The 20446-nt window shown below is 35.7% G+C and overlaps 1 protein-coding gene across 1 annotated transcript in view; it reads right to left on the bottom strand.

Moving 5' to 3' along the window:
• The window catches only part of C14H8orf34 (chromosome 14 C8orf34 homolog), a 407132-nt gene that overhangs the window by 82822 nt on the left and 303864 nt on the right, over positions 1-20446 (bottom strand). Inside the window, 2 exon segments of the mRNA XM_058699771.1 lie at positions 5226-5302; positions 12801-12886. Of these exon segments, the coding sequence (XP_058555754.1) occupies positions 5226-5302; positions 12801-12886 (163 nt within the window).

Genomic DNA, 20446 nt, shown 5'->3' with positions numbered 1-20446 from the left:
CCCTAACTTATTAGTTCTATCTGGAGAGATGATAATGACATCCATTTCTTCTCTTTATTACTTTGCAAGAGTACAGTTGAAATTTGCTTAGTCTTAATTCCATAAATGCTACCTGGTGTCTATTTTTTCTCCACACATAATAAGAGAAAAAATTGCAACATGTTCATTAGCCAGTTCATTCAACATTGTTTCCATTGACCAGCTATTTAAATCAATGTACACAGAATTATAAACCTTCCAAAATATGTGTAACAATATTTATTTATCATGAAATTATACTTGGGTATGAAAAAGAATTTAGAAGATGTTTACTGGAAACATTTAAATAGTCGAGTTGAGAAAAGAATGAAAAGATGAAATTTTCCTGAAGGGAGGGTTACATGCAGGGAAGAATATTAGTCAGAAACAAGATAGAAAGTAGGAGTATCAAAATTCATAAAGAAATTGTCTAACGGTCCCTAAATATTCTTACCTGTGGTTTATACTGGAAAGCAACTGGTACAATTCTTGTTAAGTCTACATGGTAATCTTATAATTTTATATCTTTTAAATGTCTATGTCTTTTTTGGCATGTCTTATGAGAGAAGAAATAAAGATCTGGCAAGAAGAAATGGGATAAAAGGAATGAATCTCCATGGGGACACACACTATTTGGCTTGAAAACAGTGTGTTGGTTTCTACAGCGGAGAAATAAAAGGTGTTTGTGCAACCTACATATTGCAAAAAGTCATAAGATTTTAGCAGATTGCAAAATTTCCTTTCATTCTCAGCAATCAGTGCTCCATGTATGTAGTGGAATTCTTCTTTTAACGTAATTCCCAAGGGCACCCAGGATTTATTGAAAGAAGATTCCATGGTACTAATTAACAATCAGACAGGGACTAGAAATGCTGGTGGAACTCTGCCTACCTATGCACTTCATTGGCTGAATAAAGTGTTGTTGACCACAACTGATTCACCTAATTTTTTTTCCAGTAAAAAGAAATTCATTTAGAACAATGTTCTTCTTATCGAAATTCTTTTCCGAATTTGTACATCAGTTGTATGTGTTACCAGAAGTCTGCATGTGTTTATCTTCATGCCTTCCAATTATAGTTGTTACCAAAAGAGAATCATATTTACATCTAACCCAAACTTACTCTTTTTAAACTTCATATTCACGAGATATAGGGAAAATGTGGTATGTGTTGGATATTTCAACTTCAGACAATCAAGTCTACACCTTACTACTTGTGAGTGCAAGTAGAAAGAATCAATGAAGAGAAAGAGACAGAGAGACACCATCCACTTGTCGCTACATCACTAAACAAAAATTTTTTTTTTTTTTAATTTTTTTTTTCAACGTTTTTTATTTATTTTTGGGACAGAGAGAGACAGAGCATGAACGGGGGAGGGGCAGAGAGAGAGGGAGACACAGAATCGGAAACAGGCTCCAGGCTCCGAGCCATCAGCCCAGAGCCTGACGCGGGGCTCGAACTCACGGACCGCGAGATCGTGACCTGGCTGAAGTCGGACGCTTAACCGACTGCGCCACCCAGGTGCCCCACAAAAATTTTTATTTACTAACCAACAAAGCACAATATTAGTCAAGATCAAAAGTAATCCAAGTTTGCCTCTAATCCAGATGATTCCAGAATCACCTGTGTCACTTTTGAATCAAGTTTGTCATAAGAATGTTTTCTGAAACATGTTATTATTTTGCCTTTCCCTTTCCTTCCAAGTCCCCCGCTAATATTAAGATCCCGCTTCTTATCATGCTGCAATGGTTTCTCAGACGCCTACGGTAAGTAAGGACCCAAGCAAAACTAGTCTTTTATGTTCCAAACTTACTGATCCTTTCCACTCATAAAAATCTACTTGTCATGGGGTCGCCTGGGTGGCTTGGTCGGTTAAGCGACCCACTCTTGATTTCGACTCAGATCATGATCTCACAATTTCATGAGTTCGAGCCCCATATCAAAGCTCCAGGCTCTCAACTTGGCATTCTGGTTGTCCCTCTCTCCGCCCCTCTCCTGCTCACACTTTCTCTGTCTCTTTCAAAATAAATAAATTAATTAAAAAATATAAATATTATAAAAAATCTGCCTGTCATGATCCGGTACCTCAAACTTCTACTTTTATACTATCTACTTAATCTAATGAATAATTCTACCTTTGATATTGGTGGCTGATAATGGCCTAATTTTCATCTTTTCTATATTTATATGTGCTATTTAATAGTGACCCTAGAGCCTTAGTTACTGTACGGACGCAACAAGTTCCATGAGAGTTTGAGGCACTGGGAAATAGGAGTCTCAGTTCTGTCTTCTCTGTGTGACATGGGACAAATCACCAGATCTTTTGGAAGCTCGGTATACTCACCTAAAACTTAGAGTACTATTGATTTCACTGAAGGGTTGTCCATCCTACATACATAAGGACTTGCAAAATTCAGAGATGATTGATATTAAGTATGTAAAAATGCTTAACAAAAAATATTGTAGAAATATGTGGTAGCATTATTATTACTACTATCATTGTTAAACATAACTCATCAATAGATGAAGCTCTTCACAAGGAAAATATACTCAAAATAGAACTTTTAGTACCTCCTGAAAACTTTCCCTACAGGAGTCCTTTCTAAAATTTTTCTTCTACTTTAGGAAATGATGTCTACTTACATAAAATCTTATGGGAATCTGCTCATGATGGGCTGATCGGTATTGACTAATGAATAAGTTAAAGAAGAGATTTACAAAGAAAAAAAAAAGTAAGATGTTGAATGTTAAATGCCTTTTTAAATTATCTTTTCATCTTCTCCTTAGACTCATATATGTGTTTCATACTTTCAAAACAAAATACAATTTTTAAGATTGAGAAAGATATAGAAATTGTGAAATTAAAAAATCATTGACATTAAATCTTTATGGATCATTGATCTAAAAAAAATGTCTGTACTCTATTTGTGAGCCAAAGGCCATAATCAGAATCTGCTGCTTGGTATTTTCTTCCTAAGAGTCTCTTTTTGCTGGTTCATTTTTAATAAATAGATTTATCTGGCACATCTAGCTTTAAACTTCATAACATGTACATATGCTAAGAGACATTTCAGAATGCAGAAGGAGGAGGAGGAAAGGGAAATTTCAAAAAAATGACCTGTTTATTTGGGGGAGGATAAAAATGTAAATCCAAATGTTGCCTTTACCTCATTCAAATATTCACAAAATATTTTAAACACAAGTTAAGCCACTGGGGAAAACAGTTTTCAAGAGTCTTTTACCTACTTATTAATATCCAATGCCCAACATGGAAAGTTAGCAAATAAGACAGCATGTGTTGAAACTACTCTAGATGGATTTCAACATTTGTGGCATGTTTATATTTTTACAGGATGTGACTCAAAATTTGCTTTGAAGTATTTTGCATTTCTTACGGTAATAACGAAAAAAGTTTAGCTTCCTTCCAATTCTCCATTAATATTTAGATAAAGCCACAATTTTCTCTTTGATTTACCAAAAATACAATCTTAAAAAATATTATTTAGGGATTTTGCTTCTAAAGTATCATCTGAATTTTTTTGTAATCCATGTTTTCTTCGTAATAAAAGCAGCTGTCAAGTAGAAATTATGTTCAGGGTCCTGATATAAATTTATACATGTATTATTTATATTCGGCATACTTCTCAAAAGAATTAGTTATTTTGACATTAAATAGAATCGTAGAATCTTAAGAATCCAAAGTCTAATAACTGATAAGTGAAAACAAGCTAAATTGGCATAGAACAAATCTTTGCATTAGGAAAGCACTTTGTGAGCACTATGAAAAGAAAGCGAAAATCTCTCAGGGTCAGTTTGAAATCACTTGGGTAATAACCCCTTTGGGTTATTAGGGATTAGTAGGCAAGCCAAATACTATGGGACAGGATCTATCTTGATTTTAGAAAGTGATTAGGAAAAGAGTCTAGTGGCATTCTTTTACATATGAGGGAGATACCTGGACTTTGGCAAAATTCACAGATGATTAAAAACTGTTTGCAAACAGTAATGAATGAAACATTGTCACCACCTGAATGGTGACATGCCTTTGTCATCATAAGATTATCCAAACATTCTGAATTTTATAAATGCCAGAAAGTTCCTTTTTAAAAAGTTAATAAAACCCAGATTATAATCCAAAAATAATATTTGTATCAACTGCGTCCCCAGTGACACTTTGTGATGTGGGAACACTATTCGGAACCCTGGGTTTGGTTGTGGCAGAACCAACACTTCACAGTGGAGCTTGGCAAACAGGAATATGCTCAGAGAAAGTATCAGAGGTACTGAAATCTTTGAAAACTACAGTGTAAGAATTTGTCGAAAGAACAGATTGTGTTTTGGCTGAAAAAAAAAAGTCTCAGATGAGAGATGCTACCAGCTTTTAATATCTGGAGATCAGTTAAGAGGAAGGAGAGAGGCCTCAGAAGAAACCAATCTTAAGACTCAGATCTCAGACTTTTGCCTCCGGAGCTGTGAGAAAGAAATTTCTGTTGTTTAAGACCCCCCAAGTCTGTGGTGCTTTGTTACAGCTGCCTTAGCAGGCTAATGAGGAGAATACTGTAGTGTATAAACCCAGTTTAAATATTAAATTTAAGATGATGCAAGACTTTGATAGCAACTTAAAGTCTTTCATGAACTTTATATTTGGAATTTACATGCAGATTTTATGTTTTCTGTGTTTATTCTTTTAACACTAAATTTGATTGAAAATCTTAAACCTAATGGTTTTCTCCCAATCTACCCTATTGAAGAGACACAGTGTAGCAAAAACTATCACAAAGACTTCACAACCAATAATAGTAAGCTTATGTTATATGTAAACATTCAGAATATGCAAAACATATGATTTTTATCAAGATGTGTATAGTTAAACATACTGAAGGTTAGCATGGCAGCTCATAATCTTTTAGAATATTCACGTGCACAAACCAGCAGTTAATAAGCAGAACTTAGTTTTTCCTAACTTATTCAAATCTTTTTCCCCAATTGCTGAAAGAGCTAAGTCCAGCCTCACTTGTATACCTGTAATCGAGCTGACCACCTACTGATACAAGCACTCAGCATGACCATGTGGGATATACCAGATGCACATCTGAAGATACTTCTCAATTTAAAGAATATTATTTCCTATTCCTTTTAGATTTTCCTATTGGTAATATACATTAGTTTTAGGAATTAAAAAAAAAGTAAGAAAATGAGTGTACTTACAGGTCCTGTCAATTTAGACGCTTTCTCAGATTCTTCCCCCTCTTCCATTAGTGCTTCTTCAGTCCCTGGTAAAGAATCTATTTTTTACAAAAAGAATGAATATATTATTGTCACATATTGCTACTAACACTGTGATACATGAACCTATTATGAGAAGGATATTAAAATGACTGAATTGGTTATTGAAAAATTGTAGTGTCTGTGAGCTAGAATAAAGTGTAGAATGTTATTTATTTAGCTTAAAGACAACATACGAAAAATGTTCCGTATTTCTAATTTAGAATGGCACAATGAAATCAAAAATGTATAACAGCGACAGTTATGTTAGAGTGAGCTTTCTTTTGGTGGATGATTCAGCTCATTGTTGGAACTTTTATTTAATGTCCATTTTCTGTCTTATAATTTTATATTTGTTTGTTTTATCTACCAACTATCTTTTCTCCCCTTATTTTTGGCTATATTTAAGCCAAAATATATCGGTGCTATACTTAAGCACAGATTTGCGTTCTCCTTATTAAATGGGATGGCAAATTATGAAAAGTTTGGAGAAAGGCACATACTATTAAAGGGTGGTGGGTTTTCCATTTTAAGTATCAAGTGAGAAGTTGTAATTACTTAGCCTGACTCGCCTTGAGGAGTGAGTATTGGCTTTCAAATACACGAATAAAATGATGGCAAGCCTTCCCATATATCTGCTGAGTTAAGTTAATGATAACAAGGAATTCTAAGGGTTATAAATAATTCTGCAATAAGTATAGATATGTGGAGCATTAGAAAGACTTTGTGTTTTAATAACCTTCTATTCAAATTTTAAAAATCAGTTAAGAGGAGGGTATTTTAAATCACTGGAAACTTGTAAAATTGATTTCTTATATTTATTAATATTTGAAAGAGCCATGATTCCCTAAAGACTTTCCTTTAGATTCACATACATATGCAGGCAGATTTTGTCTGCTGCATAAAATGTGCACTCTGGGAAAAATATCAGAGCATTAAATCCTTCAAACCCTTAACGGTCACCTAAGACCAGGGAGACCATGGAAAGCTTAGCACAAATCCATAATCATAGCTTTTGAACCATGGAGCTCTGTCTCCAATAATTCAGAGTTTTAGGTTCAAGAAGAAAAATTACTAAATCCCAATGCACATAGTTTATCTAGATGTAAATGTAGATTTCATTTTAGAACACATAATTCTTTCCAACATAAAACTAACTTTGGGAGAATGACATATTTTCTCCAGTTGTAGATGAATTTTAAAATGTTATCTACCGCCCTTCCAAACAGAACAATGACATAAAAAAGAAGCAAATTTTTGTTGATAAAATCAACATAGATGATGAGAATTCCACCAAGTTCAAAAATATTAATTCATTTATGATGAGTACTTGAACCTCTATCTACTAAAACCCAGTTGTAAGGGTGACAGTAGGTAGATTATTTAAATTAGAATGTATAAATTAGCATAATTTAAGTCCTGCAAAGATGAATTATATTCTACATAACTGTGAGAGCAAATAATAGTGTAATTTTGGTATTTACTCACTAATTTTTGTTTCACTTATGTGTTGAAATTATTATGTAAGTAGAATATTGACTTAGTAAATAATATTAAAATGTTCTATTCAATATTACAAAGCAAATTATTTCATATACTGAAAAAGAAAACCAACCCTCTTGTGAATTTGTTGATTTTTAAATTTAGAAATACCACACTATAAGTGAGTTCTGAAGTTCTTCTCAGTGAGTTAATTTTAAAGAGTATTGTCATTCTGTTTGATTTTTGATGCATGTATGTACTAATCAATTCATTCATCCACTTATTTGTGTATTTGTATATTCATTTAAATTCAATAAATACCTCTGTGCCAGGTATTCAACTTCATGCTTTCAAAACAAGTTGAGCAAGATAATTTTCTATGACTATCTCTCTCAGAATATATTTGAATACCTTTACAGGATTAATTTTTTAAAGAGAAATTAGTATTTATAAAGGGAAGGTAGTGGTAGCTTTCTTTGGTTTTACATTCTGTTCTGTTCTTGTTTTGGTTGAATTCTTCCTGGTTATTGGTGCCATATCCAGTGAGATCTACAATATAGAGAGGTCCATTCAACTTAGTTTAGAGGAACAATTATGAAGTGCTACCACAATATTTGCAAATTTATATATCTGACCATACTAAACAGTATTGAGTTGAAAGGACCCTTGTAAATAGTCCAAATCCAGTGCCAAAATATCAGTCTAATATACCAGTAGGGACAATAGACATCATGAAAATAAAATCTTAGCATTTAATGCATGGAGGAGCATACTCTATTTTTTAAGTGTTCTGAGCTCACTGGTTATTAACAATAATTGGTGGGTACATATGTGCAAGCTTTTTTGCTCTGTCTGCTCCAGAACAACTTCTGTATAAAAGTATACTTACTTACTTACTAATAAAGTATAAATGATTTTCAAAATACAAACAATGAACTTTGAGCTTTTTTCAATCACATGGAGGGGGAAATGAGTACCTAAGTTTCCCAATATTAGAGAGTTTGTCTTGTCTTTTCATTTTAGAGAAGAAGAAGCCAAAGGATAGGAAGATAAAGTAATTTTTTTCAAAATCTAAGAGTATCTGGCAGCACTCAGAATAGAATCTTAGCCAATGTGGTTGACTGGGCATGCAGGCAGGAACCTAGAAATCTGTAGAGTTTATCACAATGTTTAGGTATATCCAACTTCTTCCTCTCATTATTTTTACTCTTCCTGTTTTATGTCACAACAGGTTTTTTATGCAGAAAGTTATACCTACACATAAAAATATGTATGTTTACTGAGCCAAGCTCAATTTGGATGTACAGTTCACATAAAAATCACATCAGCACATTTGGATAATGCCAAAAATATTTAATAACTGAATCTAATGATCTAACTTAAGTGAAAAAGAGTGTACTGAATCAGAAACTTATATTTTGTCATTTGCTGATTAGGTCTACGAATATTTGAATGTGAAAAATTCAGGGTGTGAGAAATTCAAGAAAGGAACTTAATGAATATTTTTCCTCCAGTGGATGCAAATAGGTATAATCAACCACATATTAGTGATGATGCATCGTTAAATTTTCCAAAAAAAATTAAATCCCTACAATACTCAGTTATTATGCAAATGTGATTGTAGAAGGATATATATCTCCTTGGTGGATTAGTGGATTTCAGTGGTTTTGATAAAATTAAAAAGCCAGTAATTAAGTAATATCTGTTTTGTGTCTAGTTTTATACAGGCATAATGGGGAACACAAGAGGACCTCAAGAAGCATATAATCCAATCGAGTGAGAAGAAAACACAAGAAGTAATTAAAAAAACTATTAAGGAAAAAGAAAACAAACAAACAAACAAACAACATTGGTGGGGGCTAGGCACCAGGGAGACTTGACATGATCTTAGAACATAGGATCTGAATAGGCAGAGGGAAGGAGAAAGAACTTACTATGAATCAGGAAAGGATGGCTTACGTAAAGGTACACATGCAAGACTACCAGTGAGAACAAGCCAGACACTCCAAAAACTACAGTGTCACCAAATGGCCAACCTGGGTCCTCCATGTTCCTAGTACCACCACATTGTTCAACTTTCACTGTCAGTGTTAAAGGTCTATCATGGTAGTGTGTAATCTCATCAGTACTGCAAGAGATTTAGGTATAGAGAAACTATTATCATTTCCTGCATTGTGCTACCTTCACATTGGTTTATGTTCCACAATACTTTGTTTTTTTGTTTTTTGTTAATTTTTTTAATGTTTATTTATTTATTTATTTATTTATTTTTTTTTCAACATTTTTTATTTATTTTTGGGACAGAGAGAGACAGAGCATGAACGGGGGAGGGGCAGAGAGAGAGGGAGACACAGAATCGGAAACAGGCTCCAGGCTCCGAGCCATCAGCCCAGAGCCTGACGCGGGGCTCGAACTCACGGACCGCGAGATCGTGACCTGGCTGAAGTCGGACGCTTAACCGACTGCGCCACCCAGGCGCCCCAATGTTTATTTATTTTTGAGACAGAGAGAGACAGAGCATGAACGGGGGAGGGTCAGAGAGAGAGAGAGACACACAGAATCTGAAACAGGCTCCAGGCTCTGAGCTGTCAGCACAGAGCCTGATGTGGGGCTCGAACCCATGGACCGTGAGATCATGACCTGAGCTGAGGTCGGATGCTCAACCAACTGAGCCACCCAGGCGCCCCTGTTTTTTTGTTTTTTAATGTTTAATGTTGTTAATATTTGACATGTAAAAAAGTATATACAGTTGACCTTTGGACAACATGAGTTTCAACTGTATGGGTCCCCTTGCACAGGATTTCTTTCAATAAATACAGTGCGGTACCATAAATGTATTTTTCTTATGACTTTCTTAACATTTTCTTTTCTCTAGCTTACTTTACTATAAGAATATAGTATATAATACATACAACGTATAAAATATGTGTTAACTGTTTATATTATCGGTAAGACTTCTGATCAGCAGTAGTCTATTAGCAGTTAAGTTTTTAGGGACTCAAAAGTTATATTCAGATTTTTGCCTGTTCAGGGGATTGGCACCCCAAATACCCACATTGTTCAAGGGCCAATTGTATACCATATATATATATATATATATATATATATATATATATATATGTGTGTGTGTGTGTATATATATATATATATATATATATATATAGTATATTTATATACTATATATATATAGTATATTTAGGTTACAAAGCACAGTGCTAAACACCTCAAACCACCTCCTAACTTAAGAATTAGAACATTTCCAGCAACCTACATATACCTGTGAGCACCTTCCTTATCCCATCTCCTTGTTTCCCTTATCCCTTGAGGACATCCATCATCTTGAGTCTTTAATTCCCTTCTTTAAATATAGTTTTATCACTTATGTATATTTTCCTAAAGAAGATATTAATTAGATTTGCTAGTTTTGAGCTTTACAAAAATGCATTCTATGACTTACTTTTGTTCAATCAATATTATGCTTTTAAGACTTGTTCAATTGAGAGCTGTGACTTGCCCATACTGAATTGAAAGACCCACTGTCATTTTCAGATCAGTTGCTTTAAATCAGATATGGTGAGAGTATTTACATCATCGAAAGCATCAATCTCTACAAATCAGGGCTTTCTTTCCAAAGAAAGCTGTGTTAACATTTACCAGCACACTTCTGATTTCATTCATCCTATGTGTGTACTTGAAATGCAGTTTCCTATAATGCAATAATTCCACAGTGTATCCATTTTCCTGTCCACCAGCATATCAACAAAGTTTATTCACATTTTATGGTACAGGAGACTTGTTTCTCAAGGATATTCACCCAGAAGTAGAGTTTCTGAGCTTTAGAGTATATGAATATTCAAGATTTTAAAATAATGGAAAACTGTTTCCAAAATTGTTTATACCCCACCTATAGTGTATGAGTTTCCTTTGATCTCTGTCTTCACCAGCACTTGCCTTTGCCAGATTTCCTAATTAACATCAAGCCAAAGATTGTAAAACAGCATCCTTCTATGGTCTTAATTTGCCTTTCCTTGATTACTAAAGTAGTCAAGCATTTTTCTGCTCATTGGCCATTGTGTTTCCTCTTCTGTGAAATATCTATTCGTATCTGCTGCTTATTTTTCTATTGGTTTGTTGATCTTTATTAAATTGCACATTGTTTATGTATTCTAAATATTAATCTTTAATCAGTGACAAATATGTTGTAAGTATATTTTGCTATTTTATGGCTTATCAATTTACTTATTTCAGACATCTCTTGATGAACAGGAATTCTTAACACTCTAGTTGAATTAAAATACTGTTTTTAATGTTAAGGGATTTTTTCCCACCTTATTCTTTTTTTTTTTAAATATGAAATTTATTGCCAAATTGGTTTCCATACAACATCCAGTGCTCATCCCAACAGGTGCCTTCCTCAGTACCCAGCACCCATCCTCCCATCCCTCCCACCCCCCATCAATCCTCAGTTTGTTCTCAGTTTTTAAGAGTCTCTTGGGGCGCCTGGGTGGCGCAGTCGGTTAAGCGTCCGACTTCAGCCAGGTCACGATCTCGCGGTCCGGTCCGTGAGTTCGAGCCCCGCGTCAGGCTCTGGGCTGATGGCTCGGAGCCTGGAGCCTGTTTCCGATTCTGTGTCTCCCTCTCTCTGCTGCCCACCCCCACCTTCTCTCTCTCTCTCTCTCTCTCAAAAAAATAAAAAAAAAAAAAATAAAAATAAACATTTAAAAAAAGAGTCTCTTATGCTTTGGCTCCCTCCCTCTCTAAACTTTTTATTTTTCCTTCCCCTCCCCCATGGTCTTCTGTTAAGTTTCTCAGGATCTACATAAGAGTGAAAACATAAGGTATCTGTCTTTCTCTGTATGACTTATTTCACTTAGCATAACACTCTCCAGTTCCATCCACGTTGCTACAAAAGGCCATATTTCATTCTTTCTCATTGCCACGTAGTATTCCATTGTGTATATAAACCACAACTTCTTTATCCATTCACCAGTTGATGGACATTTAGGCTCTTTCCATAATCTGGCTATTGTTGAAAGTGCTGCTATAAACATTGGGGTACAAGTGCCCCTATGCATCAGCACTCCTGTATCCCATGTTTCCCCATCTTCTTTAATATGTCCTTCTCTATCCAAATGTAAGGAAAATATTTTTCTATAGTCTCTTTTCTAACTAGCCCAATTGGATTTAACAACTGCATCGAGTTAGAATACTGAATAATGATGCAGTGATTTATCTTAGACGTCATTGTCGTGGCATTACACTACTTATTTACTTATTCAGGCAACATTTTGAAGTGCCCTGACATGATCTTAATATCCTGTGTGAAGGAGTTTGAATTTTGTCCCATAGAAAATAGAATGAAATAAGCATCTTCATGTTTAGAAAGCTAATGAACTAAAAAGAGATAAGATAGTACAAGGAGTGCCTACTTACAGGTTTGTTACCCTTGGCAGAGGAAGAGGACGAAAACACAGACTAGGCAGTGTCAGGGGAAATGAGGAGGAGGCTGGCTTGGAGGGGGAATTCTGAGGTAACACTGACATGATTCGAGGCCAACTTAATATAGGGCTGAGACAGAGGGAGGAAAACCAAGTATGATGTTGACATTCTGGCAGGCAAGGCTGAAGGGTTCAATGATGTGAAAATGAGAATAAGCAATGTACATTACAAAAGCAAGCTGAAATTAGGGACAAAATTTGGTGAGTAGCCAACATATAGTTGACCTGTTTGTACCTAAAACAGGCACAGACATTAAGAGGCTGCTCCTCAGAATCCACACATCCTGCTTCCTTTCTCCTTTGCCCTTAACCTCCTGATGCACACAGCCTGAGGGAATGGTGGACATGTGAATGGCCATTACCATGATTTGGTGTGGGGTGAGATCTTTGGTTTTAGCTTCTTTCTTTCTTTCTTTCTTTCTTTCTTTCTTTCTTTCTTTCTTTCTTTCTTTCTTTCTTTCTTTCTTTCTTTCTTTCTTTCTTCTTATCTTCAAGTGCCACTAAAGTTACAGTAAATATTGTTGGATTTAAAACTTACCCAAAGAATCTGGGACTATTTCATCTGGAGAAAGAAGTACTTGTGACGTCTCTTCTGTCCTTTCTGCCAGGTTATCTCCTTGAAGCCTAAATAATTAAAAATGGTCATTGAAACCTCAAATAGTGTTGAATTGTGAAATGTGAACTATATACTATGAGGACATCGCTTCTAAACTTAAAATCAGACTTGCTTCCTCACAAGGGAATTAAAGTTTTACTAAAGCATTTGTCATATAGTGTTTTTGCTTTTCTAACCTTTAAGGAGAAGTCTTTCATCATCTTTTCTCCTATGTTCATGGCAAGATTAGTGTAGGCAGAATCTGCTTTTTTTCTCAGCCTCACTGGAGGAAGGTTTGTAAGCAAATGTTTTCACTGAAACTACAACAGGGAAGTGAGTGGAAGAAGAGCAAGAGTCCCACACAGAGTACTCTCCTGGCTTCTGGGTCCAGGGGCAGAAGAGGGTTTCTACATAGCAGCTTATCAAACACAGTTCTCCACATTAACCAAACTTGAGCTTAAAGGCCTGCACATCAAGGTAAGTCTCAACACTGGCAGTGAAGATTCCTAATACGTATGACTGCCCGGGGTTCTCCAAGACGCTGGGTCTTCAGGAAGGGAAGACCCATGGATACTTTCAGGGCAATATATTTCTGAGCTTCTGTATGCACCTTTCTATAGTGAGACTAGCAATACCTAATTCAAACAGTCTGGATTTATATTATACTATGAAACCACTCTATCAGAAGAGTGGTTATCCATCATTGTTGGAACTCTGTCCTAAGAATAAGGTCTGCTAATGTTGGAGGATAATGTATCAAATAATCCAGAGATTGGAAGTTTCTATCAGTGCCTTACTTTTTTCTTGCATTGAGCTACTGGTAAGTGCCCTCACGGGAGGCTATTAATAAAGGCATAACAAATAGCATTACTATTTTTAAAAATACAAACTTAAGTACAATTCACACCTGCACCATGCTCAAAAGTTCAACTTTTCAACTATTTTACATCTTTGCTTTTATATACCACAGTGGAATCACAAAATAATTTGCATTTTACTTTTGCAATTTAAAGCATATATGTATGACTCTTTATCTTTTGTGTAATTATAAATATTATAAATTATATTTTCATTTTTTTCAGTATTAAATTTTGTACATTTTTGTATATAGTACACAGTAATACTCACATATTACCTTTTATACACAAAACCATATTTACTGTATTACATAAGCTAACTAAAGAATTATCAAGGGTAATTTCCTGAGAGTCATAACACTTTTTGATCAAATATATGTGAATTTATATTTTTTGATTGACTTTACTTTGAATTAAGGTTTTAAATTTTACTTCAAAAGAGCAGCATCACTTTTAAATGAACGATTTAACTACATGTCAAATCTGCCCGTTATCTCTTCTTATTTTGTTTATTTCCAATATTAAATACTTTACTGATCTACAATATCAAATATTCTTTTCTGCATTTTCTTTATCTAGGACCATTTCATCAAAGTTTCAAAGAGAGAAAGTATGTAGAAACAAGTGATATGAAAGGTATAAGTAAAATTTATCATTCAAAATTGGCAATGAACGTCAACACATCTAGGTATCTCAATTTAGGTATCTCAAAAAACCTAAACGGAAAATAAATATCCAACAAAGGCAGAAAGAAGCAAAAAATAAAAACTAAGTTGTAATTTTTTTTTTTTGCTTATTGAAAGCTTCCATAAAAATATTTAGTATTTATTAACATACTCCGTAATAAACCTAATGTTGTAGAGATGTAAATAAATTACAAATGACCCTGATTTCACAGACTTCAATTTTGCTGAGTCGAAAAGATAAATGGCCATGCAAACAACCTAACAAACCGGGTGGCCTTGGAGCTGGCTCATCTTTGTCCAAACACTGCCCTCCAGATACCTTAAGAGGTGGATTTACCGTGATTTGGCAGCAATTGCATTGTGGAATGCTTCGCAGCCCTGCTATCCTTGAGCGCTCTGCCAATGTTTCCCGAGCTGTAATCCACACAGCACTACTTCTGTAAGAGGTTAATAGGCACTATGCAAACAAGGGTTATGTGGGCAAGTCCGGGAAATACAGTCTTAATAAAAGTTCAATCTGTTTTTTCTTTACACTACAAGAGTTTTACTTATACTCCCAAGTCTTTTCTCTGCTTTCTAAAACCTTTTCCATATGAAACACTCTTCTGCATTCTCAGTCCCTAAACAAAATGCTTCCTGCTCCTTCTTGTCATCATCAAAACCCTTTTGTCTTCTCAGAACATTAAATCCCTTTTTTCCTCTAAGACCATGACAGCGCCTCCTCTCCAAAGGAGACTGCCTAATCCCTTGACCTCAGATAACACAGAATTTGAAATATTAACCTTCCTTCTTTCTCCCTGTAAAGACTTTGCTCAGACTCAAACTTTTCTTCTTCAACTCAAGTCACTATTATCTTGAATGCTTTTCATGTTCTTGTGTATCTACCCACTAATTTCAAATCCCTTATTTCAAATCTGGAGATCTTTCCTTCTACTTCACCTTCCCTAGCCCAAGGACAGACAACCCCAAATTGGTCCGTATCAGCAATATTTAAACCCAATGTTCTGTTTTCTAACGACAAACTCTCGCCTCTTTCAGGCTTTTTTACAAACTCGCTATCCTTCACACTTTCTCTTCAATCAAATACAGGTCTCCAGTTTCTATTTTCTCCAAGGTATCTGGCCTCTCCTGACTCCAGTTCTGCGCTACGCAGCTGGGACTTGTGGTCCTCAGTTCCCATGAACCTACATCCTCCTGTCATTACTGACCAACCAGACCCTAATTTGTATTAATCCATCATTTTCCTATACATGTGCACCTGGGGCAATGCTGGAGAAAATCGGACACTCTAGAATTGGTGAGTTACAAGTCAATGGTCCCCAACTTTAAACTTGGTCTTCTCGGTTGTCTGTCTTCCATTCCTTTCAAAATCTTTACAAAACTATAACCTCTTTTTTAGGTCACCTAGAAAAACTGTATGTTAAGGAATAAAGATCTGCTACTCTCCCTCACACAGCACCTACAGAATTACCTTCACCCCAACCAGTATTTACCACTTTGCCAATTCACAAAGGGTGAGGGGCTCTCTCTCTTGTGTAAGGCTTAGACCATCCACTTAGACTGGTGATTTGAATCCTTGAATCCCAAGGGGTCCCAAGGTCCCCTCTTGGACCTTAATTTATTTTATCCACTACAATTGATTCTGTTCATCTCCACTGTTCATTTCCCACAGCATAGAAGCAAGCTCATTTGTCTTTCAGCCTTAAAAAACAAACAAACACAAAACAAAATCCCTCCCATAGTTATCCCAAACATTTAACAGCTGCTTTTTCTTGGTCATCCTTCTTTGAGCCAACCTCCCTAAATATTCTTCATTCAGCATCTTTGCTTCCACCGTTTTCATTCATCCCTCAACTTATTTTAATCTGGTTTGTGTCTCTACCATTCTGAAATGAAATGACTCTCTAACCTTCTAATTGTCGTATAAAACAGGAGCTTTTCACACCTTGTTTTTATTTAACTTTCAACTGTGCTTTGTATGAACCCTCTTTTCCCACTCTTTTTTACACCACCTCCCTGAATCAGCTCATCTACTCATGGTTTTAGCCACATAGAGATCGCTAGTTTCCAAATCTTTATCTAGAATCCTCAGCTCAAATTTTTGTAAGGACATTTTACTTGGATGCACCATGAGCATGTCAAAGGCAACATATCCAAAAGCAAACTAATTTTCATCATCACCCTGTTTTGCATCCCACACGGCTAATCAGTTGCAGTGTTGCTAATTACACCTCCTAAGGCGATGTCCTGAATCCATCACTTCTTTATACATTACTATAGTATTGTTGCTTATTTTGATTTGCCTAGATTATTATATCGTGTCCTCACAGATAGTCATACTTAGAAACTGGCCCTCCAAGAATCCATTCTCCATATGGCTACCAGCATACTCAAAACAAACCCAACCATATTACTCTAATGGTTTAAGTATTTTAGTGCAAGAGATCTTAACATTAGTATTTTTAGAGGATTTGTGGGCAGGTTTTATGAGAATCACAATAATTCATAAGAAATGGAATGAAAAGTTTTTGGCAGATGTGCTCTTTTTGGACAGGGAGACAATAACTTCAACCAGATTTTCAAAATAATCCTTGGCTCAAAAAAGTTTAAGAACTACCATTTTTACTGGATTTTCATCACCTGCAAGATGAGTTATGGCTTCCTTATCAAGTCATTTGAGTTTCTCTATCACACAACTCCTACCTATCTCTGCAAATTCTTCTTTTATTTTATACTCCATAAACACCACTGCTTTTAATTATCTCTTATGTGACTTACTTTCCCCCATTTTACTTTTGGCTTAATCCTACTTTTTCATTCTAGATTCTTATCTTTTCAGAAGCTTTTCTTCCAGAAGTCTTAGCACCTATGCACATCTTTACCATGGCTTTTTCTTTACTATATTTTAATTGTCTGTTCAGATGTCTGTTTGTCAATAAATTCCAAGTCTTAAAGGCAGGAATTTTATTTTCCTGTCCCTAAAACCTAGCTTAGGTTGAACTTGATACATTGTAAGCTCTAAAAGATATTTCTTAACTAGTGATTAGTTCACCTTGGAGATAATGACAGGAAGATAGAGCTCACCCTATATATATGAGGAATTTTCTATAGAATATGATAATAGAGTTATATTTTCTTGAAAAGAGGTAAAAATATCCTGTGTATATTTAGGGTTAAGCAGCTCTTAGCCTAGTTAACCCTAATGCAGAGCATGAGACAGAGGCTTATGTGCAAGTGTTTGTATGATCTGGGCGGCAGGATTGAAGGACATGGGAGTAAAACACAAAAGGAGAGAAAGCCAATATAAGGATGGGTTATTGAGCCAGCCCCTGTATAGGCAGCTTCTGCATAATCCCACAAGAATTCTGAGGATTCTTATGAAACGTGTCCATTTGAAGTATGAAAAGGTAAAGAATTTATCCATAGGTTCCTGGTCAAGGGTGGTCTATGAGCTTTGATAACCCTGAACTTTTAAACTGCACATAACTTGGTTGTGAGTGATCCTCACTGGCCATCCCAAGGCAGGAAATAAGACATAAAAGATACTAGCGAAAATGAGATGCTGAGGGTTACACCTGCACAAAGCTGGCTGCCACAATTAGAAACATGTGCAGATACAGTTGCTAATAAGAGGTATTTGAAATGGCATACAAGTGGGGCAGATAACGACAGTAAATGTGTTTGGGTTTAAGATAAATCAACCAGATTTAATTTTATATTTACCACTGAGACCTGACTGAAGGAAAGGCTATTATAAATATAAGTAAACTCTTTCTCCAAGTTTGTGAGTCAACAACCAGCTTCCATTGAGTCAGTCTTAGCAGTGAACTAAGCCATGAAAAAGAGCATCCTCAGAGACTGTTGTAATGCCTATCACAGAGCCTATCATGGTACCACATGCATATGATCAATAGATATTTGTTAAGTATATGTTATCAAAAAGTTCCCGGGTCTTATAAGGTAGATTTAAGAACAATGTACCAGTCAATAGAAAGAAGATTGAAGCTCACTCAGGAGATTGGTAGATACAGTATTGGTTCAAATTTTGCTTGTTTGGGGATGTTTTGAGATTTGGCTGATCCCAATGTCTAATTCTATAAGAAGAAGCAAGGAAACCAAAAATGGGGCCAAGTAGCAGTCCAGTCCCAGTCCAAAATGGTCAGTAGAAACACTCTCCTCCAAGCCATTTCCATTCAGATGAGGAAGTTTTGAATAGTGTAAGCAGTGGGAGAAGAGAGATGATTAGTGCCACTTCTTTTTTATACTTAAAAAAATCCAAAACACTCAAAAAGGAGACATATTTTCCTTTCCTTTAAATCTCTGGTATTGTCAATCCGATTGAACTATGTGATGTGAGGAGAGAAGATTCAAATAAGTGAATTCTTACTTTCTCATTTTGGCCTAGAAGACATTCAAATTCATGAGCACTCATCCTTCTGTTTTTATTTTATCATGCAATATATTATATATTTTAATCTTTCCTGAATACTTTCTGGAAGAAAGCAGTATCTAACTAGAATAGACACTTACTAAATGTTTCTTTGAACCAAACTGAATACACTATGGTATGCATGATATTAAGTGCCAAGCTAACAGTTCTGGCCTGTATATATAGTTCAGAGGAAATGATAAAAAAAAATCAGGATTAACTGAAGAAACATTAATGGAATAGGTGGTACTTGAACTGAGCTTTGAAAAAGCAAAAGTTTGATTAGGTAAAGAGAGAGAGAGAGAGAGAGAGAGAGAGAGAGAGAGAGAGAGAGGAGTGTTCCAGATAAAGAGCAGTGAGATAATAGACTATATTTAGACTATATTTACTTTGGAAAAAGAAGGGCCCTTCGGGGATGGGAAGGAAGGCAATAAAGTACATAATGACAGAGAGAGAACACCAAGTATAAAAACAACTGACTGATTGCTTCAGTGAAAGAAGTATTTTGAGAGCAACAAACAGCACATCTAGGTTATAAAATGGATTCATATGAGATCTTGCACACCAAACAGGAGAAATTAGACAACATAGTAGGAAACCTTTGAAAGTTTTGATTATATGCCTAATATGACCAAAGCTGCACTGACAAAATAATATTCATCTTTGGACTGGTGAAATCTAAAAGACCATTTGGGAAATGTTTGCAATAACCCCAAAGCAGAAGATCAACAGCATGAAGTAAGGAGGGTCTATGAGAGTGCCAGGTACTGGGGGGGCTGGGGGTGGGGGCAGGCGGTGAAGCAGCAAACATGGCCAACCAAATTCCCATCCTCATGAAGCTTTCATTCTACTGACTAAAGATGGTGGATAAACAAGTGAAATACACAGAATCAAGTGTTGGTAAGAAATCTGGTTCAAAATGGGGGATGTAAAAGTAAAGCCAGAAATGAAAAAAAAAAAAAGTAAAGCCAGGAAGGCATGTAGAGAAGGTCTGGAGAAAGAGTACTATACAATTTTATATTGTGTGTCAAGGAAAGGAAAGGCCTCACTTGTGAGTAATATTTGACCCAAAATTTGAAGAGGTCAGGGAGTAAGCAAATAGATGTCTGGGAAAGAACATCACAGGGAGAGGAAATAGTACACACAAATGTCCTGAGGCCAAGGACTGAAGCAGAGTGAAGGAGGAGGGGATTAGGAGGATATGTTGACAGAGGATATAGCTGGGAATAGCTATATCCCAGAGGATATAGCTGGGATATAGGGAATAGCTGGAGCTGGATGGAGTAGGACTTTCTACTGTGTCATCTAGAACGTTGATGCTGAAATATCTAGTCCTCTTCCATGATGAAAATGGAAGCCAGTGGGAATCAGAGTGATGTGATCAGACGTACACTTTGAGAAGGATGTGCTTGGTTGAGCATAGACTGTAGGGGAGAAGCATGAAAGCAGAGAAATTCTTGAGGAGCCTATTCCACCAATTTTGTTGAGAGTTGAGCTTCCCCAAGGGCGGCAATAGTGGAGATGGTAAGAAGTGGACTGATTGTGGATAAATTCTATAGCTGGAGCCAATGGAGTACATGATAAATTAGGTGTGTGTGTGTGTGTGTGTGTGTGTGT

Source organism: Neofelis nebulosa, chromosome 14 (genome assembly GCF_028018385.1).
Source record: "Neofelis nebulosa isolate mNeoNeb1 chromosome 14, mNeoNeb1.pri, whole genome shotgun sequence".
NCBI classification, from domain to species: Eukaryota; Metazoa; Chordata; class Mammalia; order Carnivora; family Felidae; genus Neofelis; species Neofelis nebulosa.
The sequence above is the reverse complement of the archived record's forward strand: the minus strand, read 5'-3'. Positions and strand labels throughout refer to the sequence as shown.